Source organism: Eleutherodactylus coqui, chromosome 7 (genome assembly GCF_035609145.1).
Source record: "Eleutherodactylus coqui strain aEleCoq1 chromosome 7, aEleCoq1.hap1, whole genome shotgun sequence".
Classification (NCBI taxonomy): Eukaryota; Metazoa; Chordata; class Amphibia; order Anura; family Eleutherodactylidae; genus Eleutherodactylus; species Eleutherodactylus coqui.
Genome location: NC_089843.1, coordinates 215990743 through 216015724, shown reverse-complemented (window position 1 = coordinate 216015724; position 24982 = coordinate 215990743). Strand labels below are relative to the sequence as shown.

At 47.5% G+C, this 24982-nt stretch overlaps 1 protein-coding gene across 2 annotated transcripts in view; it reads left to right on the top strand.

Annotated features, from left to right (window-relative positions):
- Window positions 1-24982, top strand: part of WDFY3 (WD repeat and FYVE domain containing 3) — a 279283-nt gene that overhangs the window by 227596 nt on the left and 26705 nt on the right. For both annotated transcript variants that reach the window (XM_066574359.1, XM_066574358.1), the window contains 10 exons: window positions 19-167; window positions 383-503; window positions 2243-2328; window positions 3857-3937; window positions 10802-10856; window positions 12792-12911; window positions 15061-15178; window positions 17377-17483; window positions 17639-17792; window positions 20534-20625. In XM_066574359.1, coding sequence (XP_066430456.1) covers window positions 19-167; window positions 383-503; window positions 2243-2328; window positions 3857-3937; window positions 10802-10856; window positions 12792-12911; window positions 15061-15178; window positions 17377-17483; window positions 17639-17792; window positions 20534-20625 — 1083 coding nt within the window. The remainder of the gene's footprint in view (window positions 1-18; window positions 168-382; window positions 504-2242; window positions 2329-3856; window positions 3938-10801; window positions 10857-12791; window positions 12912-15060; window positions 15179-17376; window positions 17484-17638; window positions 17793-20533; window positions 20626-24982) is intronic.

Here is a 24982-nt window from a genome sequence, read left to right as displayed (position 1 = left end):
TATTTTTTTTATTTTCAGATTCAGCACATGTATCGCTGTGCAAGGGTTCAAGGTCTAGACACTGGGGAAGGGCTGCTGCTGTTTGGCAAAGAACACTTCTATGTTGTTGATGGGTTTACACTGACAGCCAACAGGGAAATTCGGGATATCGAAACTCTACCAGTCAAGTAAGTGACTCTCTCAACAGTTTCTGGACTTCCACTGTTATTCTGAGGGGGCTCAGCGCGCGTCGGGGGCCTGGGGCGCGTCGGGGGCCTGGGGCTCGGCGCACGCCCGGGGTCTGGGGCTCGGCGCGCGCCCGGGGCCCGGGGCTCGGCACGCAAATGTGTTATATGATGTGTAGTTTCATTGCTTTGCTTCTAATGGACTTTTCTTATTTTAGCATGCATGAGCCAATCATTCCTCGGGGAGCAAGGCAGGGGCCCAGCCAACTAAGGAGAACTTGCAGCATATTTGCCTATGAAGATATCAAAGAGGTTCATAAACGAAGATATCTATTACAGGTAGGCTTGTCCGTGTTAGAACGGATGCAAATACATATGGGGAAAGCCTGATTTATGTAGGTTGTTGCTACTGTGTCATAAGCCCTAAGTGAAGCAGTCAGGGACTGGATGAGCTATGAGGTCTTGGCTCTTATATCCCCCTGAAGACGCCACTTAGGTGGTGAAATATGTTGGGGAGCTCAGTTCTATCTTCTAATATCAGTATCAGACCGCAGGCATTGCTATCCCACACTATTAACCCTTTGGATCATTGCTATTACTCAGAACCTAGCTAGACAGTCATGCAGCTTCCCTCCATGTTGTCTTCTGCTAGACCAGTGTTTCTCAACTCCAGTCCTCAGGACCCCAAAACAGGCCATGTCTTCAGGATTTCCTTAGTATTGCACAGATGATGTAATTATTGTCAGTGCCTCAGACATTGCTACCAGTGATCTTACTATAGGCCATCTTGAAAACATGACCTGTTGGGGGTCCTGAGGACTGGAGTTGAGAAACACTGTGCTAGACGGTTTGGGCGCATTCCGACCATGCTTTTTTCGGTGTATGTCTGAATTCATTGTGATGTGATTGTTCCCAGCAAGAGAAACCAAGTAATCTTGTAGATATGATGCCTTTTAATGGCTAACGAAAATATGCATAAGTGTGTAAATGAAGGTTCATGCTGTATGCAGAAGACAAGCGGGACCGCTATCTTCTGCATACAGCTGTTGTCTTCTCGGAGCGCTCAGCTGCTATCCAGCTGAGCGCTCCAAGCGTGGTATGCAGAACACAGCTAGAGCGCTGTCTTCTTCATACTCCTTCTATGTTCTCCAAGCGGGATACCAGCTGAAACAATAGTATCAGTGGTATCCCGCTGAGAACATCGTTGTGCCTTATCAGGGCCCTGCACTGAGTTCTCAGCGGGATACCACTGATACTATTGTTTAGACAACGATGAGCAAATCGTTAGCGAAAATTGCACGATGGCCGTGTGTTAGACGCAACAATTATCGCTCAAAAGATGGCTTTTAAGCAAATTTTGAGCAATAATCGTTAGGTCTAAATGGGCACAGACATGTTGGGACTAGAGATGAGCGAGCATACTCGATAAGGCAAACTACTCGAACGAGTAGTGCCTTATTAGAGTACCTGCCCGCTCATCTCTAAAGATTCGGCTGCCGGCAGGGGGCGGGGAGATCTCTCTCTCCCCTGCTCACCGCCGCAACTCGCCTGTCACCCGCGCCGGCAGCCGAATCTTTAGAGATGAGCGGGCATGTACTCGAATAAGACACTACTCGCTCGAGTAGTTTGCCTTATCGAGTATGCTCGCTCATCTCTAGTTGGGATTAATAGCATTTAGATAAATAGCAGGGAGGGATGACCATAACAGTAAATAATTAATCAGTCCAGTTTCAAGGAATGTGAAATCTCTCCTTTTGTGAGACCTGCAAACAGGGGAGATGGAACAATACCTCTGCAGCGCCACCTATTGGCTGGTAGCATTCCTTCAAATCAATGTATGAGTTTTTACCAAGTTTATAAAACAATGATTGGGATTGAAAGAATAAGGGATTGCATTGAGAGATGGATGATGGAACTAGCTAGGTCACCTCCAAACAATACCTCCATGATGTATAGACCCTTGTTGAGAACTCATCCTGCCTCCGTGCAGCCGAACAACGGATTTCATTCACTACCAGTTTTATGTAGAAGTTGATTCCGAAACTTATTTTAACCTCTGGACTTCTCTCTCCTCATAGCCAATCGCTGTTGAAGTCTTCTCAGCCGATGGTCGCAACTATTTACTCGCTTTTCAAAAGGGAGTTCGGAACAAAGTTTACCAGAGGTGAGTGCAGTGAACGCGGCGTGCCATGGAAACGCCATGTTCACACGGGACGGACACGCTGCGGAGGGTCAGTCGATAAACCGCCCTGAAATCTGTCCAGAAATGGGCTGTTTGTTGCAGATTTTGAGGAGTTTTTCTTGCTAATTGTCTGGATTTTAGGGCGATTATGATTTCCGTTTGCTTGTTGGGACAATGCCAATTTACATGCAGATCCGCACTAAAACCTACAATACAACCAACCCTGGTGGAAGCACTCGGTGTGGGAGGGGGGGGCTTTTATATTACTTTTTTGTTTAATTCTGCTGCGGAAGCCTGTAGAAAAAGCTGCGTAAACCGCAACATAAAAATGCGCTCCGCAAGAACAATTACACAGCGGATGTTTTCTGCTCCGTGTAGACAAAAAAAAATCAATAAAACTCATTTACTTGCAATTTGAAAACGCAGCAGATTGTACGCCAGAAATTCCGCAGCGTATCCATCCCGCGTGCCTAAAAATGATTGTTTTGAAATGTCTTGAAAACACGTGCTTTTAGGTAGTTGGCAGTGTGCTAGAAAAAAAAACAAGGTTGCCCCCCCATGTAGCTGCCTTGCGTTAAAAATGTGAATAAACTTCCCCTGGAACTAAGTCAAGATTTGTTTTGTTATCTGCATGGTGAATACCCTGTTTCCCTGAAAATAAGACCTACCCCTAAAATAAGCCATAGCATGATTTTTCAGAATTCTTTTAAGGATGCAGACCGATTTTTCAGGATTTTTGAGGATACTTGAACTAGAAGCTCTACTCCAAAATTAAGCCCTAGTTACAGTTTAATAAAAAAAAATGTATTTAAATGGTGTCCAGGCAGCTATACATATAAAAACGTGAACTCTTTTGGAGCAAAAATTAATATAAAACACAGTCTTATTTTCAGGGCAACGGGGTATGTAGAAAGCTCATATATAAACTGACAGAATAATAATGGGTGGTGCAAAAAAAGATTTATAAAAAAAAAACAGGTTGAAGAGATTTTTTTAAACATTTTTTTATTGTTGGAGGAAATTAAAAACCCATTAAAAATCGTGTTTGCTACCATCAATGGCAGCCGGACTGTACCCCCCATGCATCCTCTGCAGCAGGGGTGTCTTCCCTGTTGAGTCCCTCTATGACCAAGCATCCTCTTAGAGCTAGCGTTCTGCTTTAACCCAACCAAGCTGAGGAAGAGGCTTTGTCCTCGAAACACGTTTTGTTTTTTTGGGGTTTTTTTTAACATCGTCCAATAAGAATTTTTCTTCAATAAGTATTTTTGGAGGGTTGTGCCACAATCCGGTAGTTCTATCTAGTTTCATGCCCCGCCCATACAGGCAAAACTCTGGTTGGTGGCACGTCTGGATGTAGGTCCTCATCGAGCCCCCAGGTGGGACTCCAGTGGCATTATCTAGTCTACATACACCACATGGGGTCGCTCCACCGCCTTCACGCTAGAAGAAGAATGGGTAAAGATATAGAGAACATACAACTAATTTGGTCACTTTTCCCCCCACAATGCAGGTTCCTGGCAGTTGTACCATCTTTGACAGACAGCTCAGAGTCTGTTTCAGGGCAGCGTCCGAATACCAGCGTGGAGCAGGGGTAATATATGTGTGCATGCGTCTTTATAGAAGTTACATCTTTTTTACATTACTAGATATGTATAGTATTACAGGTGAAACCTCACTGGTTGTATTACAATGACGTGATCCATTATTTAATCCTTTAAAGGGGTTGTCCCGCGCCTAAACGGGTTTTTTTTTTTTTCAATAGCCCCCCCCCGTTCGGCGCGAGACAAACCCGATGCAGGGGTTAAAAAAAAAACCGGATAGTACTTACCTGAATCCCCGCGCTCCGATGACTTCTTACTTACCTTGCAAAGATGGCCACCGGGATCTTCACCCTCGGTGGACCGCAGGTCTTCTGTGCGGTCCATTGCCGATTCCAGCCTCCTGATTGGCTGGAATCAGCACGTGACGGGGCGGAGCTACGAGGAGCCGCTCTCCGGCACAAGCGGCCCCATTCAGAAAAGAAGAAGACCGGACTGCGCAAGCGCGTCTAATCGGGCGATTAGACGCTGAAAATTAGACGGCACCATGGAGACGGGGATGCTAGCAACGGAACAGGTAAGTGAATAACTGCTGTATGGCTCATAATTAATGCACAATGTACATTACAAAGTGCATTAATATGGCCATACAGAAGTGTATAACCCAACTTTGTTTCGCGGGACAACCCCTTTAAGGATCAGGGGGGTTCGGTCTTAAAGGACCAGCAACTTGTAAGTGATTTAACTTATATGCTGGTTTTAAGACCCTATTTTTTTTTTTTCTTCAACTACTAAAATAATTTTTGCTGCATTTTTTTTTTGTGACATAGGGGTTTATTTTTAATATATTTTTTCACTGATTTATGAAATCGCATGTTGCGCACAGGAAAATTGTGTGCGCAACACGCAATAACCATACGCTTATGTGAGACTGGGTTAACCATTTAGAACCTGCAACTAAGAGGTTAAACATCTGGGATGTGAGATAATTCGGATCCCGGGTGTTGCAGGCGGGTGTCGGCTGGACAGCACTGCTGACTCCTGCTGCATATGAAGTGGCCTTGACTCCTGTCACTGCAACTTGCAAATGGGAAGATGGAACAATACCTCTGCAGCGCCGCCTATTGGAAGGCAGCATTCAATGTTAGACTTTTTAAACAAGCCTTGTAACAATGACTGGGAATTGTGAGTTTAACACAGAATAACCATACACAGACAGCAGCTTCGGGGTGATTGCACCTTATCAGTGCGGCAGATTTCTTGACTAGTGAGAGGCCTGTGACATGGGTCAGGAAGGGTATTGTTTCTCCTTAAGGAGAGCACCTAAAAGGGTTGGGACTTCTGACATACAGATGGGACTAAGCTCCGGAAGGGTTTGGTATATGTTAATATCTTTTGGAGCCTCTTTCTAGAACATCATGTGGCTATCCGTATCCGCTGCAGAACAGGTCCGACAGTGTATTGTTGCTTCTGTTATAAAGCTGCAATGCAGATGTGAGCAGACCCTTAAAGGGGTTTTATCATTAAAAAAAACATATTCTATGCTTACTCGAGAGGAGCGAGCGTACTCGCTAAGGCAAACTACTCGAGCGAGTAGTGCCTCATGTGAGTACCTGCCCGCTCGTCTCTATAGATTCTGGTGTCGGCGGGGAAGAGTGGTGAGTTGAGGGAGTAAGCCGGGGGGGGGGGGGGGGTGGAGAGAGTGAGAGAGAGATCTCCTACCCGTTCCTCCCCGCCCCCCGCTGGCACCCGAATCTTTAGAGACGAGCGGGCAGGTACTCGCATAAGGCACTACTCGCTCGAGTAGTTTGCCTTAGCGAGTACGCTTGCTCATCACTAATGCTTACCTATTCCTCCCCAGGCTGACTCCTTCTCCTCTCTGATCTTCTGCAGTTCCCCCAGTCACCTCACCGCAAGCTGGCCAGATCCTCTTCTTCCTGCGATGAAGCACACATTCCTCGCATTCTTCTTCCTGCCCGCCAATGTATGCTACATCCCTGTGATATAGTGTTCAGTAGCTAGGAAGGAATGCTGATCTATTGCAGAGACAGCGCGCATGAGCAGTCTCTGCAATAGCTCGGTACTCCCTGATAGGCTGTGACCAGTGATGTTGAGTACATTGCCAGACAGGCAGAAGAATGCCTGTAAATTGATGCTTCGTCACCAGAAGCAGAAGAATCAGCCAGCTGGAGGTGACCCGACCCCCTGGACTGCAGAAGATCGGAGGGGAGAATATGAGGTAAGTAGACTAATGGGGAAGGAATAGGCAAGTATAGATTATTTTTTTTCCTACAGGCAGAGCCCCTTTAAATTACTTGGCTACTTCTTTTCCATACTTGGCCTGTCATCTTGCCCACCATTAGACTTTTAAATAGATAATTTTTAATTAAAAATCTAGTTTTGTTTTGCAGATTAAACTAAACCTCTTCTGCTCGATTAAACATTTTTTTAAATGAGGACAAAAAAAGTGAATTAAGTTGAAACCCTTTCTGAAGCTTCACATTGCAGCGGTGGAGACGCGCTCCTCTGTCCCCATAGTCATCAAACACTTACATTTGCTGCAATTATCTTGGAAACCAGTAATTTTATTGTCAGGAAAACATGAAGAGGACAAACAGGAGACTCCTGGTGCCTCTCTGACAATTACCGAGCGCTCAGAGGCGTCCTTTTACTAAAGAGCAGATAGAAAAACACAAAAAACCTTGAACATTTTCTAGATTATGAATTTTTTAACCACTAATGTGTCTTAATACTTCTAGCCATCGGGGGGGGGGGGCGGTGGGCTTCCCTTCCCCCGTTGTACACCGCAGCACGGCCAGGTTCTGAACCTCTAAGGCCATTTTTATCCGGTGCATCTTTTGCTTCTTGGAAACCGCCAACAAGCAGGTTAACTGCTGCTGATTGTTAAGTGGAATTTGCACTCGTAACTAGTGATGAACGAGCATACTCGCTAAGGGCAATTACTCGAGCGAGCATTGCCCTTAGCGAGTGCCTGCCTGCTCGAGAGAAAAGGTTCGGCTGCCGGCGGCGGGCAGGGAGCGGCGGAGGAGAGCAGGGAGAAACGGAGGGGAGATTCTCCCCTTTCCCCCTCCCCGCTCCCTCCTGCTTACTGCCGCGACTCACCTGTCACCCGCGCCGGCACCTCAACCTTCTCTGCCGAGCGGGGAGATACTCGGAATGGAATGAAACTTTCTCTGTGTGATTGTAACATTGTTATAAGTGATTACTAGAGATGAGCGAGTACCTGCCGGTTCGGGAGCAAAGATTCGGCAGGCGGGGGAGAGCGGGGAGGAACGGAGGGGAGGTCTCTCTCTCCCCCCCCCCCCCCCCCCCCGTACCCCCCTGCTCATGGCCGCAACTCACCTCTCACCCGCGCCGGCACCCGAACATTTTCTTCCAAGCTGGGAGATACTCGCTCAGGACAATGCTCGATCGAGTATGCTCGCTCATCTCTAGTGATTACATGATCAGAGCAAAAGGAGAATTTATTGTGCAGAACTGACCCCTTGAAGGGAGGCTCTAGTACCCTGTTGTACCGCCTCTAGCTTGGATACAAGATGTGATACGGGGAGCATGGAGGCTCTAGTACCCTGTTGTACCGCCTGTAGCTTGGATACAAGATGTGATACAGGCAGGCATGGAGGCTCTAGTACCCTGTTGTACCGCCTCTAGCTTGGATACAAGATGTGATACGGGCAGGCATGGAGGCTCTAGTACCCTGTTGTACCGCCTCTAGCTTGGATACAAGATGTGATACAGGCAGGCATGGAGGCTCTAGTACCCTGTTGTACCGCCTCTAGCTTGGATACAAGATGTGATACAAGCAGGCATGGAGGCTCTAGTACCCTGTTGTACCACCTCTAGCTTGGATACAAGATGTGATACGGGCAGGCATGGAGGCTCTAGTACCCAGTTGTACCGCCTCTAGCTTGGATACAAGATGTGATACGGGCAGGCATGGAGGCTCTAGTACCCAGTTGTACCGCCTCTAGCTTGGATACAAGATGTGATACGGGCAGGCATGGAGGCTCTAGTACCCTGTTGTACCACCTCTAGCTTGGATACAAGATGTGATACAGACAGGCATGGAGGCACTAGTGCTTGGGTGCAAGATGTGATACGGGCGGGCAATGGGAACTCTACAGGTTCCATATGGTGTCTTGCGGCAAATCGTGCAAACTTGTAGGCTGTCGAAGTTGTTGTCCCAGATGGTCCCACACATGTTCTATTGGAGATCAATCTGGCGACTGCGCAGCCACAGAAGTGTGACAATGTTGTGGGGGCTCCTGTGACCCCTTGTGTGTACGGCCGAGCATTATCCTGATGCCTCTTGGATGCCGCCATGAGAGGAACACATGTGGCTGCAGGATGTCCTGAACATATTGCTGAGCCGTCATTGGCCCCTGTACCACTACTAGAGGTGACTGACTGTCATATGTGATGGACCCCCAGAGCATCACACCAGCAGGGGGCAGTGTGCCGCTCCACAGCAAAGATTGAGGTGTTCACCCAAACTAAACCTAGATTTGTCGCTGAAAATAACGTGGTTCCACTACGTAAAAGTGCAGTTTTCGAGTTGATGACACTGCTGCAAATGAAGATGACTGTGGGTGGGTGTCAAAAATCGTACATGTAATAGGCGTTGTGTGACCAAATATCCTTCAAGTAAGAGCCTGGAAATGGTTCTAACAGACACAGTGGTGTAACGATGGTGCTACTTGTCTCTTGATGGTGGATGACTAAACAGTAGGAGATGCTTGTGCTTGTCAGACGATCAGATAATCCTCCCTATTGGTGGTCTGTAGGGGGCATCCTGAGCCCGGTCACCTTGTGTGCCCTCACACGTCCATTGGCCCCAACACCTCCTAGCAGTCTGGTCAGACGCTCCTCTGTACTGGTGGTCTGTTGGGGGTCCTGAGCCCGGTCACCTTGTGTGCCCTCACACGTCCACTGGCCCCAACACCTCCTAGCAGTCTGGTCAGATGCTCCTCTGTACTGGTGGTCTGTAGGGGGCGTCCTGAGCTTGGTCACCTTGTGTGCCCTCACACATCCACTGGTCCCAACACCTCCTAGCAGTCTGGTCAGATGCTCCTCTCACTCGTGGTCTGTAGGGGGCATCCTGAGCCAGGTCACCTTGTGTGCCCTCACACATCCACTGGTCCCAACACCACCTAACAGTCTGGTCAGACGGTCCTCTCTACTGGTGGTCTGTAGGGGGCGTCCTGAGCCCGGTCACCTTGTGTGCCCTCACATATCCACTGGTCCCAACAACTCCTAATAGTCTGGTCAGACGGTCCTCTCTACTGGTGGTCTACAGGGGGCGTCCTGAGTCCGGTCACCTTGTGTGCCCTCACACGTCCACTGGTCCCAACACCTCCTAGCAGTCTGGTCAGATGCTCCTCTCACTCGTGGTCTGTAGGGGGCATCCTGAGCCGGTCACCTTGTGTGCCCTCACACATCCACTGGTCCCAACACCTCCTAACTGTCTGGTCAGAACGGCCGGTGGGGGACAATTTATTGATACGACCCTCCAGCTTCTCACATCCCAATAATGCGCCCCTCTCAGACTCTGGTAACTTGGTGAAATCTCTTCGCTGCGTCGGTGTGGGGTCTAGTGGCCAACAAGCTCTACACAAGCGGAAGAAGAGGTCACTACACACAAGGAGCCTCCGAGAGCCTCTTATAGGCCAAGGGGGGAACCACTTTTAGGACCTCCGGTGACAAGAATGTTCATCTAATCACCACAACTCCAATCATTTACAGATGGAACCACAGGTCAAGGTTTGCAGTGAAATGACACATCTTCTAGGAGCTGAGAGTAATTCAAAGAATACAACCAGCACGTCTTCATTTCTGGTTATCACTTTTGCATAATTAGTCATTTCTAGAAGTTAAAAACAGAGATCCTAATTTGCTCGATCTGTCTGCTGTTACAATCTGCTAATCCTCTCGAACACATGAAGAACACAATGAAGTGGCCTGATTACATGAGGAGTGTGAATATTCATGTGTAGGATCCTGGTGGCAGGTGATATTAGGATGTTAATGAGCTGGTCAGACACACAGTCAGTTCCTATTATGTTCTAAGTTTGCTAAATAGCAACAAGTCATAAGAATTACAGATCCATCAACTGCGATTTGTTGACCGTTGTGATTTTTCTGCATTAAGGCCTTTTTACACGCAACAATTATTGCTCAAAATTCATCCAAACGAGCGAAAGTGAGCTATAGCCATTGTGTGTAAATGTGTGCCGCCCATCGTTCATCACTGCACATCACAGCACTTTTCATCCATCGCTGAGTTCCGCTCAGCTTAAAACCCGGCGTCCCTGAAAGCAGGGACCGCACGCTGAGTTCTCCGCGGGCAGTGCTGATGACCTTGTTTCTGCTGCTGTCCCACTGGAGAACAATAGTGATGTATTTGGAGAACAGACCACCCACTGTTCTCTAAACACATGCAAATGAAGCTAGTTAGCTACTAATGAAAAATGATGAATTTTGAGCGATCCTCTTTGCGTGTAAATGGACCCTTAAGTATGAAAGGAAAACTGTGAAATGGATAACGTCATTGTAAATCATAAGTGGAACTACATTGTAATCAGATCTCGTACTACGTCACAGCAGAGCCCACCCATCAGCTTGCTGACTTATGTATGAACCTAGCATATATCAAGCCAGCTGACAGAAGGAGATAATCTACTGTTTTATGCAATCACATTATATTCATGTTGATACTTTGTATCCTAGAAAATGACTTATTTCTAAAGGTTTTGTAATTTGCATTGTGACATTTGTTCAGATTTTCTCACTTTCCAAATTATTGATCTTCTCATTGTAAAGTTGTTGGGGTTGAGCCCAATCTCGAGCAGTTCATACACCATTCTCTAATGTCTTCCTTTCCTGCGGCTGTCTTCTAGGTCTGGCCTTCTCAGCACTTTGGTCGGAGAAAAGTCTGTTACACAGAGATGGGAGGTAAATAAGAGGACAACATTTTAGTAGCCTTGTATTGGGGGGAAGAAAACCTCTTTTTAGGGCTCCTTCACACTGGCGGTAAAGTGGTGCGAGATTTGTGCGCTGGGAGACGCGCAAATATGAAACCCATTCTTTTGAAGGGGTTCATTCGCATTTGTGATGTTTTTTCTGCATAGCACTGCAGAAAACAAATCGCAGCATGTTCTTTGTTTTGGCGATATCGCCCATTGTTTTCAATGGGAGAACATCACGATCCCCTGCTGCGACTGAAACGGCTGCAGCAGGGGATTCTTCCAGCGGCCTTCTCCTATTGATTTCAATGGGGCCGGCCCAATTGAAAACATTGGGAGAATATAGGAATTTCCTGCCGTAGCTGTGACAGTTGCGGTGGGGATGCAGGGAATGCGAGGTTGTTTACAAATAAAAACACCTCGCATCCAGGGGTTTCCACGTTTTCCATTGGGCCAGCAGCAGCAGCATCGGCCCCATTGAAATCAATGGGAGAAGATCGCGACCTCCTGCCGTGGTTGTGACAGCTGCAGCAGGGATTCCTTTAGCCCCACTGAGGCTGCTTCCATGTAAAAACGCCTCGCACCCAGGATTTTTCAGAAGGATTGCGAGGGCGATATCGGGCCGCGGATCGCACCCTGATATCACCCTCGCCAGTGTCCAGGAGCCCTTATTCTAGTATTTTAGTGTCCAGCACTACCTGATGCTCCACACTCTTCCAACACCAGAAGCATGAATTGGCATATCTAATATTACAACTCCATGCACATGGCTGTATTACGGGTTGTATGGATCTGTAATGTTGCACTCATAGAAGTCTATGGGTCCATAATGTACCTCTGTATGCCTTCAGTGTTCTATGTGGCACGGTCCTTCACATGCCATATTACAGAGGTATCTTACTATAGCACATTGCCGTGAGAGAGCACATCCAGCTCTATAATACAGTATGGATTCCGGATGCCCCTGTAGAATGCCCGGGCACCTATAGGGCACCGGTATACATGATATACAAAAGAGAGCAAAATATTATATTTGGTCAACCAAAGAATAAAACAGTCAATATCCCAATACAGAAGCCCTCCTGATCCCTACGCCTCAATAAGGCCTGGAAGGTCTAGCCATGAAGACCACATATTTGTGGATTTGTATAGTGTTGCCTCTTATTATTCTGTATTTTTAGGCTAACGTCACACTGGCAAACGCGGGATACGGGAGGGTGAATCACAGAGCCCCATATTGCGCTCCACAAAAGTGCCTTGCATCACTTGAAGGATGTAGCGATCTTCCGCCGCAGCTGTCAACTGTGGCGGAGGATCGTGGAATTTCTCCCATTGTCTCCATTGCATTGCATGCACCTAGCGCATGCTGTCATTCTGCCACTGGCCCCACTGAAAACAATGGGTGGTGCGACGCGAGATATCGCAGCCAGATAGAACATGCCGCGACTTGTTTCCTGCATCGCATCGCAGCGCCATGCAGGAAACGAGTCGCGGCATGGAGTTTCGTATGTGTGCGTCTCGCAACACACAAATCTCGCCCGATTTTCTCGCCCAGTGAAGGCAGCCTTATTCCATGTGTGCAGCACGCTTATTATCATGGACTGTCTGCTCTGTCCGTGCATTAACCCTATATAGACCCTGGAGCTTCCCGCACATGTATCATCCGTCGTTCCATTCTCTCTTGCGCATGTTGTTTTCTGGAGAATAAGACGTAATGCCCTGCGGGGATGGCTTTGAGCTTGTTAGCACTGGCATCCATACAATGCGTTGCCCAGCATGGTGCACAGATCTGGGCTCCAGGCTGGCATCTTACTTGTAACTCCTTTCTCTGCAGCAACACCTTAGAGATAAGCTCCAGAAAATCGTCAATCCTGAAAGTTCGCCTCTCCGCTGTGTCTAATCTTGTTCTCTTCTGTCTATTCAGAGAGGAGAAATCAGCAATTTCCAGTATCTGATGCACTTGAACACTCTGGCGGGCCGCTCGTACAATGATCTCATGCAGTACCCCGTCTTCCCATGGATCCTGGCAGATTATGACTCGGAGGTAAGCATTTCTAAAACAGTTGCTATAGGTGGATTCCTAAAGCTCACCTTCTGAACCGTTCGTAGTGCGTTCCTTAGGCCGAGCTCACGCAGACGGAAGCGTAAAAAGCTGCGGGGGTCCCTCCAGTGTTTTTACAGCTGTGGAGCCGACTGTGACCCTACATGCTGCCATGTATGGCGGCAAAATTGTACTGCGCGGGACCGCATTCTCGCGCACGCTGTCATGCGCAGTACATCAGTTTTTCTTTTTGTTTGTTTGGCATGACGGTGCGTATACACACCGCCCATACATAATGTAAGTGCGTATATACATGCCTATAGAGAACAATGGGCTCTGTCGCTTGTATGCGGCAAGATAGAACATGCTGCATTCTTTTTGCGCACGTGTATAACGCAACTCCGACATGCTAATGTCTGCGAGTTACCACATATCACATGGACAGACAGAGACCGTGTAATAAGCAGTAAATGTAGTCGTATGAGCCCTAACTGACATGCATTGCAGTGGGCAGCAGCATGAGATTGCAACTCTTACTGCTGCTGCCCATCGACAGCCCCTAGGCTGGGTTAGCCCTTTCCAATCCACTGTCTGACGTCTAAAGACATTCTAAATGAAGGTTGTACAGCTCCGATGTCGGAAGATGTCCGGCAGGGTATTCTTACTGTAGATTACTGGCCGCTCTGTTGTCGGGGGGGTCTCTCCAGCATGTCACATACCGCAGTACTGGCTCTAGCCAGCAGATGGCGCCATTGTATAATGGCTGAAAGGGAAAACCCCCTAGGAAACCCTGAATCCAAAATTGGATTGCAAAGGGTTAAAATGGGGTGGATTTGGAGGCAAAACCGCTGACTAGCTTAATTTGATCTTGTGTTTATTGTCGCGTATTATGTGTGTTTTTTCTGCACGGAAAAGACATGCCTTTAAATCCGCAGCGGTTTTTAAACTATTTCCGACGTTTTTTTAGTGCGCATTTGTCTGCGTACATGGAGGCCTATGGAGAAAAAAACGCTGCGAAAAAGTCAAAAGAATTGACACGCGGCATCTTTAAAAACCGCGACGCAACAACAATTCCGCATTGCGGACAAATTCCATTCTGTGAGACCAGCTTTTTGCCAAAACGCATTGACTTTGGCTTGCACTGCAAACGTAGCGGGTTTTTTTGTCCTGCGGATCTGCAATGGCTGAACGCAGCAAATCCGTGGCATTTCCGCCCCGTGTGAACCCAGCGCTAGTGTTCTGCTTTCAGCCTTAATGAGGTCATCTGTCTGCCACGGGAACTTCTACATCTACAAGTGTGATGTCACTCCCAGACTTTAGACACTTTAACTGCATTGATACATTGTAGCAAACTATCCAGAGGGAGCGGTTTGTATTACTGATACATTTAGCGCACAGAGGATTGTCTAGATGGGATACAATTGTAGGAAATTCTCTGCAGCCGGAAGAATTAGTCGAGTATTGAAATTGGACTGAACATTAGAAGATGAATATGCTTTATATGAAACCAATAAAGAGGATCCAGCTTTCTGCCAACTTCATGGACTGCAGGAATCTACAAGCTGGATTGGACTAGTTAGTAATGCCCCTTTATAGGAAGAGTCTACTCATCCTGAGCCGCTGATGACCCCTGCGGCTGCCACAGGTAGTTGTCCTCTTTTGGAGCCTGGGATCTTTAATACCACCAGAACTCAGAAGCTGGATAGATTCTAAAAACACTTTTCTGCAGCCTCATATATCCTACAAGTTGCATTGTTTAACCCTTTCTAATCCAATTTGTATCCTGGTTTTCCTAGGGGGCTTACTCTTTTTCTGCCGTTATACAACAGCGCTATCTGCTGGCTAAAGCCAGTACTGCATGAGCTGACACGTTAGATAGGCTCCGACAGCATAGAGGCTGGCAATATACAGTAAGAGAACCTCAACAGACGTTTTCCAACATCGGAGCTGTACAGCCTTAAGTCATAAGGTCTTTAGACGTCAGACAGTGGATTGGAAAGGGTTAACTCTTCGGAGATGTAAACCAAATTTAAGATTTATGTGTTATGACTTGACTTGTCTTGAGGGAACTCAACCACTTAAACATTGTAGCAAAACTTTCTCTCTTATTGATGCAGTTTTAATAAAGTTTACTTCTAATATCCTATTGAAGGAACTGGACTTGACACATCCGAAGACTTTTCGAAACCTTGCCAAGCCAATGGGAGCCCAAACCGATGACCGGTTGGCACAGTATAAGAAGCGTTACAAGGATTGGGAAGATCCCAATGGTGGGTATTTGGAGTTACCATTATGTAGATACTGTCAGCCATGCCCCAGTGCAGACTTTTGTCTATAGATGTGCCAAGCAACTTGGTCAAGCATTTTCTGGAACCATAGCTGTGAGTATCCCTCTGAGCAGATACTCATATGCTGTTAGCATGTCTGATTATAGGACTACACATATGGAAAGTGCCCTTGGTGCTCATTACAACGGATATCATGCAGCCTGAAATGTCACACCATTCCAGGGGGGCCTGTAAATACATAAAGTGATTATAAGAACCAAGAGGTTGTAGGTTCAATCCCTTCCCTGCCTTACAGAGGCACGAGATGTGATGTTAAGCTTTAATCCTCTGTTTATTAATTCAGCATCAATCCGTTTCGAGGCTGTTGACGCACTATACAAATTATGGGGGAATATGTTGACAAATAGGGAGATATTAACATCGTGGTCACACAAACATTAACATTTGTATATGATAGAAAGGAGCAATTGGGGAAAAAAGCAAAGCTGAAAGGGGAAAAACTCAAATAAATGATATTAAATAATACCGTGTTTCCCTGAAAATAAGACATACCCTGAAAATAAGACATAGCATGATTTTCCAGAATTTTTGAGAATGCAAAATGATTTTTCAGGCTTTTTGAGGATGCTTGAAATATAAGCCCTACTCCAAAATTAAAGGGGTTGTCCCGCGCCAAAACGGGTTTTTTTTTTTTTTTTTTTTGCATAGGCCCCCTGTTCAGCGCAGGACAAACTCAAGGGATGTGTTGAAATTTAAAAAAAAATTTTTACTTACCCGAATCCCCTCTCTGCAACTTCTTCCTTCTTTTCCTCCAAGATGGCCGCCGGGATCTTCACCCACGATGCACCGCGGGTCTTCTCCCATAGTGCACCGTGGGCTCTGTGCGGTCCATTGCCGATTCCAGCCTCCTGATTGGCTGGAATCGGCACACGTGACTGGGCGGAGCTACGCGATGACGCATAGAAAGGGCGGAGCTAGAACACCGCTCGTGCCCGGCCCGACCAGAAGGGAGAAGACCCTTCTGCGCAAGCGCGTCTAATCGGGCGATTAGACGCTGAAATTAGACGGCACCATGGAGACGGGGACGCCAGCGCAGGGAAGGTGAGTATATAACTTCTGTATGGCACATATTTCATGCACGATGTATATTACAAAGTGCATTAATATGGCCATACAGAAGTGTTTAACTTAACTTGTCATCGCGGGACAACCCCTTTAAGCCCTGCTAACAGTTAATTAAAAAAGGTCAATTTAAATAGTGTCCAGGCAGCTATACATGTAAAAATGTTATATTAATTTTTGTTCAAAAAGGTTTAAGACACTGTCTTATTTTCGGGGAAACAGGGTAAGATAAATCCGCTCAGAGTTTGAGCTAATAACTTAAAAATAATGTCTAGGTACATAGAAACATAGCTGGGCGCATGGTAAAACATGCCTAGGCAATATGTTAGTATCTCCCTATTTGTCAACCTATTCCCCCATTATATGTATAGTGTGTCACCAGCTTAAGTACTGAGGAAGGGGCGTAACAGCCCGAAACCTGTTAATTGTATGCTGGATTTATTAATAACCGCGGAGTCGTCGTGCTCAGCATCACATCTCGTCTGCCCCTTTAAGAACAGGAGAAAAAGGGACTGCGCCTATAACCACTTCATATCATAACCTGTCTTGGGTTGCAGCTCTCGCCCATTCACTTACATGCGGCAAAACTGTAGTATCCGAGACGGCCGAGGGTCCAGTGTTTCTGAAAGAGGGCAGCCATTTTTTTTTTAGTAATCTTTAATAAACCCCTTAATGATGAATCTTCCTATACACCAGACCATACCGATCAATCTGCTACTAACAGATACCTATGCTTACTTTTATTTACTCTCAGTTATGTCTTGGGGACCATGCTGTGATATGGACAATCCAGTTCTGTAATGTAGCACAAGTAGACACGGATGACGGTAGCGAGAGTAATCGCATAGATCATTTATTTGGTTTTTTGACAAAGTCGGTAATATTGGTCAAAGTTGGCAAGACCGAATCGGGTCTAAAAGTTATTTTTTCCCCATCTATCGAGACCTAACGCTGGCCAAGAGGGTTGTTGATATGGGCCTTTACTGTCATATTGGTTTATTAGGGCTCTGCCGTATTGGAAACTCTTCAGTATGTGTCATTGCCTTCGTGTTCTGCAGGTGAGACGCCAGCTTATCACTACGGGACCCATTATAGCTCTGCTATGATTGTAGCCTCTTATCTAGTCCGTATGGAGCCGTTTACGCAGATCTTCCTCAGGCTTCAGGTATGTATGATCTGGAATACTGCTACAAACTGTCCTATCTGCCATCCATATACGTCCTCTGCCTTACCAGATCTGTCTGATCCATGTATCCGTGGTCTTTGGGGAAAGGGGTTTAGAATACAAATATTGACACCCACCTATATTCTCCATCGTAGGGCGGCCACTTTGATCTGGCGGATCGGATGTTTCACAGCGTGCGCGAGGCCTGGTATTCTGCGTCCAAACACAACATGGCTGATGTGAAGGAACTCATTCCGGAATTTTTCTACCTGCCAGAGTTTCTTCTCAACTCCAACAACTTTGACCTTGGTATGAGCTGGAGTATTTCTAAAATAATAATGAGGATTATTGCTTCAGTAGCGATAGTCAGGATAGTAATCAAGTGACACTTATGCTGGGTGGAATTTCCATGCTGACCCCCCACACAGAAATTCTGCTGCATGTACAGTAGCGGCAAAGTGGAACGAGATTTTGAAAACCTTGTCCACAAGCTGCGGAAATAACCCACGTAAAAACCTGTGCGGAAATGGACTTGTGGCGCAGAATACAAATCCGTGACATGTCAATTATGTCGCCATCTCTGCTGCGGATCTCACCCCCTCTCAATAAAGGGAGAAGTCCGCACAGAAATTTGCGATGAAGCTCATCTCAAAACCCGCGCCAAATGGTGCGTGTTTGGAGACAGGCATTCCGTGGTTGATCTGCAACGGGATATCCGCTGGAAATCGGCCCCGTACGAGCGCACCATTATACTGTTTTCGGTAACTTTGCTGTATAGAATCCTTTTGCTTGTTAAGGTATGTTGTGATGGGATAGCTATGTAAGGTAAACCCCTTAGGGGCCGTTTACACGGGACGATTATCGCTCACAATGCGTTCAAATGAATGAAATTGAGCGATAATCGCTCCGTGTAAGTGCAAAAAAAATAATTTACTATTCGTTCACTTTGCTGAGCGAGAAGCCCGCATTCCCGCGGTGATCTCTGCCTGTAGAAACACTCTGCACGAGCGCGAACGACCGTTGCAGGTATAAATACTGTCCCGTCTAAATGTGACAATATTTATACCTGTTGGCAAGTGATAGAAAAAGCCAAAAGTAATCAGCTGGTTGTACTCAGCACAGCATTGAATGTGTATGTAATAACTGGCAGAAGCCCGATGATATTGGAGCCCCCCGATCAGCGCCCAGCAGGACCCTGGAAGGCAAGTATAAAGGCCTTTATTTACAAATAGACCGACAACGCGTTTCAGGCCTGACGAAGCTGTTGGCACAACAGCGAAATGCATTGCCTTTTGTGTAATGGAAAAGACCCTTATAGTGGTCCTCCTGGGCCCCTCTAATATAATCTGCCATGATAGGGTAGCAATATTATACATACAGATGAGGGTTTTCTGCATCTTCGCTGTCACTAGAGATGAGCGAACCTACTCGGCCACGCCCCTTTTTCGCCCGAGCGCTGCGATTTTCGAGTACTTCCGTACTCGGGTGAAAAGATTCGGGGGGCGCCGTGGGTGAGTGGGGGGTTGCAGCGGGGAGAGGGAGAGAGAGAGGGTTCCCCGCTGCTACCCCCTGCTCCGCCACGCCGCCCCCCGAATCTTTTCACCCGAGTACGGAAGTACTCGAAAATCGCGGTGCTCGATCGAGTAATTACTCGAAACGAGTAGGCTCGCTCATCTCTAGCTGTCACTCTTTGCCGAAGAGGTTTGTATCCCATCTTCTGCGCAGACTGTGATAGGCTAGGAATGCTTTAACAGCGAACAGCTATGACCGTCCAGAAACAGAATAAATACGTTATTTCGGTTCTACATACTTAAAGGGACTTTACCAGAATAACAAGTTATAACTTGCTGATCATCGGGGGTCTCGCTGCTGAGACCCTCCCACCTCCCTCCCAACAATCTCGAGAACGAGACTCCCATATTCTGTTCTCCTGTCACTCCAAAGATGGCTTCTTCGTGGAGACCGACCGAACAGGTGTGGTCAGCGTCCTATTGATTTCAGTGAGACTGCTGAGATACCTGAAGGGCTAACTCATTGTTCGGCTAAAACCCCTTTACAGAGGTCGCCTAGTTACCGGACTACCCCACTTCAATAGGGCTGCCTGCATTAAAATAATAAACTGAGATATACTTACCCTCCGCAGGCGCTGGGATCCAGTGCTGCAGCCCCGCTGTGGTCCCGGCAATAATTGTGACAGGTGATGTCACAGGAAATCGGGGAACTGTTGCAGCGTCACGTTCCCAAACTCCTGGCATCATGGCGCCGTCACGTGAGCACCCATGCCTGGAGAATGAGCTTTGGTGCTACAGCGGTCACATGATTTTCTGTGACATCCTCTATCACAACAATTGCTGGATCCTAGCGGCTGCAGAGGGGGAGTTTATCTCAAGCCCTATTGAAGCAAGGTTGTCTCGTAAGCTTACACTGGCAGATTTGTATTGCAGATTCCGTGATCGCCGTGATCTTTGCGGCATGCTGTATTTTGCCGTGGACTCAGTGCAGACCGACCGCCTCCATTGATGTCAATGGAAGCGTCTGAACTGCTGCCCATACACAATTAACATTGCTTATGGGCTACAACTACCCACATCATCGCTAAGCGACGGCACAGAAAATACAAATAAAACTACTGCCTCCATGGTCATCCGCTGTGAAGGTTAATGAGGTTACGCAGGGTGACCGGCCGGGCTGCTCAAAATGCCAAAAGAAATAGCGCTGTATGCACGCTTTATCTTCCAGTAAAATGCCGGGCACCTGAGCGGAAACCGAACGGACTCCATTATAGTCCATGAGGTCCGTTCTGCGTGGTTCGGTTCCATCATGAAACGGATCCATTCAGCCAGGGGGGGGGGATTCCCCTTTCCGGCTCCCCGAATACAGCAATTCCCGATGCAGATGTGACGGCAGCCTTAACTAAGGAGCGTTTGGTGTTTTACATTGTTTTCAGAGATACAAATCAGTAACACCCACAATTGTATAATTCACATCTTTTTGATTTAAATCATCAAATGAATCAACTAATTAATATCGTTTGTATATTCTTTTTCAAGGCTGTAAACAAAATGGAACAAAGCTCGGTGATGTAATACTGCCACCATGGGCCAAAGGAGACCCTCGGGAATTCATCCGTGTGCATAGAGAGGTAAAGGGAGTATGGGATTCCAGAATTACTGTATACTCTATGGATGTTTTTGGTTTTTTTGTATAGCCTGACCTATACTCACGTACGGATACCTTATACTGTTTAATGAAGCCCCCCGTAGGATCAGTAGTGAGATAACATAAGTATTTACCAAAAAGCAACCTAATGAAATATATATGTAATATAATAAAGGGATAGTAGAGAAGAAATGGACACTTGTCCTGGGCTTTAATGCCGGTCGATGGTAAAAATACGGTGCCGGATTAAAGCTCCTGGTTTTAGCACATCAGCTTTGCCAGTGACTGGTCATTATAGGGGGATGGTTTGCCCTGTAATTGGGACTCCTATAGTTACCCCAGCTACAGTGGGAAAGTCTGAAATAGAAAGAAGGAAATATGACACTGTGATTTGTCCCTTTAATGGTCTTACATGATGTCATGGGGGACATAGATGATAAAAAAAAATATTACAGCATGAAAAAAAATAAATAAATATGGGTAAAATCCCTAAAATTTGTCTGGTCCTTTAGAACCAAAGTACCCTGGTCTTTAAGGGTTAAACAGGTGGGCATGCAGTATGCTTAGAAGCAAAGCGTTGAGTTGGCATCTCGTGAGCGCTCACTAGGATGAAACCTCAGAACAGTAGTTTTTGGAAAGGGAAAAGTTCTGGGAGACCCTTGTAGAGAAGGACAAGTGGATGGGGCTCATGAGACGGCTCACACAGGACATGTGTAACGTGGTCAGACACGCATAAAGACAAATGCTAAAACACCATGTAAGCATTATGGCTATAATAATGTTGAAAATGTGATTTTTGTTTTATAGCAGCCCTATATGTATGACTTTGTGCACGCGTGTATATATATATATATAATACTCTGCTTGGGCCTCATGTACACAGGCGGATCGGATTCTGTATGCAGAATCAGACCCTGCTCGTGGCCCAGGACCCTGCTTGCCCATCTGGCTCTTCTATTTCCTTCCCTGTTGATGTGTGTGGAAGGGCCGGCCAGCGTGCTGCTGAACATGTGCAGTAGAGTTTTTGTTTTTTTAACTCCTGCTTTTCCCCAGAATCCACGGCCAATCCACAATTCAGACTGCTTACATTGACTTCAATGGAAGCCGTCTGTGCAGGAACTGCACTGAAATGAAGCATGTTGTGATTTATTTTATTTTTTTCCGGACCAAGAGGTCCGCAATTGAAATAAAAAAGAGGATTTTTTACTCACCGTAAAATCTCTTTCTCGTCTCGTCATTGGGGGACACAGCAAAGACCGTGGGATATAGCTTCTGCCACTAGGAGGCGACACTAAGCACAAAAAGTTAGCTCCGCCCTCTGGCTATATCCCTCCTGCCGACAGCAGGCTAATCAGTTTGTCATGCCAGCAGTTGGAGTAGCCATGCGGGAACCGAGAGACAACAATAGTTAGCAATATGACACATCAACAAAATTTAACTGTAATGAAAAACACATGACCATGTGTGACTTACAGAATCCGGAGTCCGACCAGGACCACCACTGTGTCATATAAAGAAAGAGGGGTGGGTGCTGTGTCCCCCAATGACGAGACGAGAAAGAGATTTTACGGTGAGTAAAAAATCCTCTTTTCTCGCTCGTGTCATTGGGGTACACAGCAAAGACCGTGGGACGTCCCACAGCCGTCCCCGAGGGTGGGTACAAAAATCATAAACGCATGCAGTCAGTTTACAGCCGTCTGTAAAACCCTTTTGACCTAGCAAGCGTCGGCTGATGCAAACGTATGCATCTGATAAAATTTAGAAAAAGGCGTGCAGGGATACCCAGGAAGCCGCCCTACACACTTGTGACACTGAGGCCCCGTGATTTACCGCCCATGAAGCCCCCAGTGCCCTGGCGGAGTGTGCCGTCACCGGAAACTGCGGTGTCTAACCTCTAACCCGGTAGGCCTCCACCACTGCCGAACGAAACCAGCGAGCAACTGTCACTTTTGATGCTGCAAGACCACGTCTCGGACCATCCGGTATCACAAACAGGGAACCCGAGCGCCGGAAGGACGCGGTCTGGTCCAAATACGTCCTCAGGCGTGGACTAGGTCTACGGTATGCAGAGCCCGTCCCCTAGGGTGAACAGTCTCTGGACACGATGGTAGTACAAGGTCTTCATTAATGTGGAAGGTTGACACCACCTTTGGGAGAAAAGACCGCACCGGTCACAGCACCACCCCATCCTGGTGAAAAACCGTAAAAGGTGGTTTTGCCGACAGAGCCTCAATCTCCGACACCCTGCGCGAAGAGGTAACCGCCACCAGGAAGGCAACCTCCCAGGACATCAGCCGCCGCGATATCTCCACTAATGGTTCAAACGGATGAGCCTGTATGGCATCCAGAACCCGTTTTAGGTCCCAGGGTGGCATCGGAGACCGAAAAGGCCGGAACCTATCCCTTAAGGGAGCTGAGGCTCAGGCCCAAGTCCAACCCGTCCTGGAGAAAAGACAAGGAGGCGAGCCAACGAGAAATGCCTCGGGTGTGCCCCCCTCTGCTCGCACCAGCGAAGGGATGTTTTCCACACCCGGTGATATGGTAAAAAATTCCATGCAGGAAAAAGTGTAATCCACGCTTGCCTGCAGAGCAAAATTTGTAATCCTCTCTATTTAGTCATATTTAAAATTGCCAGGTGTACCCATCTCTAACCAGACACGTATTGGCTGCACAGAGCCCTCGTCAGTGGTAGTGAAGTGAGCAAGCTGACAATACAGCACACCATATTCTAGTGTTTGTTCTTTGGAATTACCCGGTGAAATACTTTCAATGACGACGGCTTTCTAGCCCTAATCATTGTTGGAATAACTGGGTCTGAGAAACCCGTGCCCTCAGTACCGTGGCCTCCACCACCACGCCGTCCAATGCCGCGTAGCCAAATTCTGGTGGTAGAGGGGACCCTGAGAGAGCAGATCTTTTCACAGGGGTACCACCAGGGCACGACTGCTACCAGGTCCACGAGTTCCGCATACCATGTTTCTTGCGGTCAATCTGGGACTAAGAGAATCACAGGTAGCCCTCCTTCCTGTTTCTCCAGAGCAGCCGGGAAATGAGGAGCTTGCGGGAAGACCTAGGGGTAATGACAACCCGTCCGGGGAGCCATTAGCGCATCTGCTGCTAGTGCTCTGGGATCCCTTGACCTGGCCAGCTAGGCTGGAAGCTTCTGTCTGAAGCGGGATGCCATCGGATCCAGTGACTCCTTTGCTGCAGGTCCCGCCCTGATGGCTTATGTAAGCCACCGCGGTCGCACTGGCATTCCCTCCAGCCGATGTGCAAAGAACTGCAAGGTCCGGACTACTGCTTGCAGCTCCAATACATTTATATAGAGGCCGGATTCCTGCCTGGACCAGGTTCCTTGTGCCACCGGATCCCCCAGCGCGCACCCTCAGCCTGACATGCTGGCGTCTGTAGCCAGCACCTGCCATTGCAGGCGCAGGAACGACCTGCCCTGCTGAATGCGTGGCCAGTCCAACCATCACTGGAGTGACTGCTGAACCCCAGGTGGAATGCTTATCTTCCGATCGAGGGATCATGCCAACCCAAACTGGGCAAATGAAACCGCCTCAGAAAACGAGACCATTAGGCCCAAGACCTTCATTGCATGGCGGATCGCCACCAGTTGCCGTCATAGAAGGGACAGTACTTGCTTCTGCAGCAGCTGGTGTTTTGCCTCCGGGTGAGCCACTCGACCCAGAATCGTGTCGAAGCACCTCCCCAGGTACACCATGCATTGTGCTGGCACAAGAGATGCCTCTTGTAATAAATCAGCCAGCCAAACCTGGAAGAGTGTCCAAGGCAATCTGCAGGCTCTCCAGGTTGTCCCGCTGGGTCGGGGCTTTACCAGGATGTCGTCCAGATATGGCATGGCAACGACCCCCCTGGAATGCACGAATGCCATTACTGCGGTTAAGACTCTTGTAAACACCCTGGGAGCTGTTGCCAGCCCGAAAAGCAACGCTGTGAACTGGAAACCATCCGATCCAGTGCCCGAATCGGAGGAAGCGCTGGTGCGCCTGATGAATGGGGATTTGTAAATATGCATCCTGGATATCTATCGAGGAAAGGAACTCCCCTGCCTCCAAGGATGCGATGACCGGTCGTACAGATTCCATGCGGAAATGACGAACCGCCACCAACTTGATCAATTTCTTTAGAGCCACAATCGGACAGACAGCCACCCTTTTCGGGGACCACCAAAGGATTAGTGTAGAACCCCGCACAGTGATGCTCGGGGAGAGCTTGCACCACCCCCTGCAAAATAGAGAGTGTGGACCGCCTTGAGGATAGCTGCTGCTTTCCCTGGGTCCCTCGGGGTTCTGGGCCGAAAAAAAGGGGGCGGA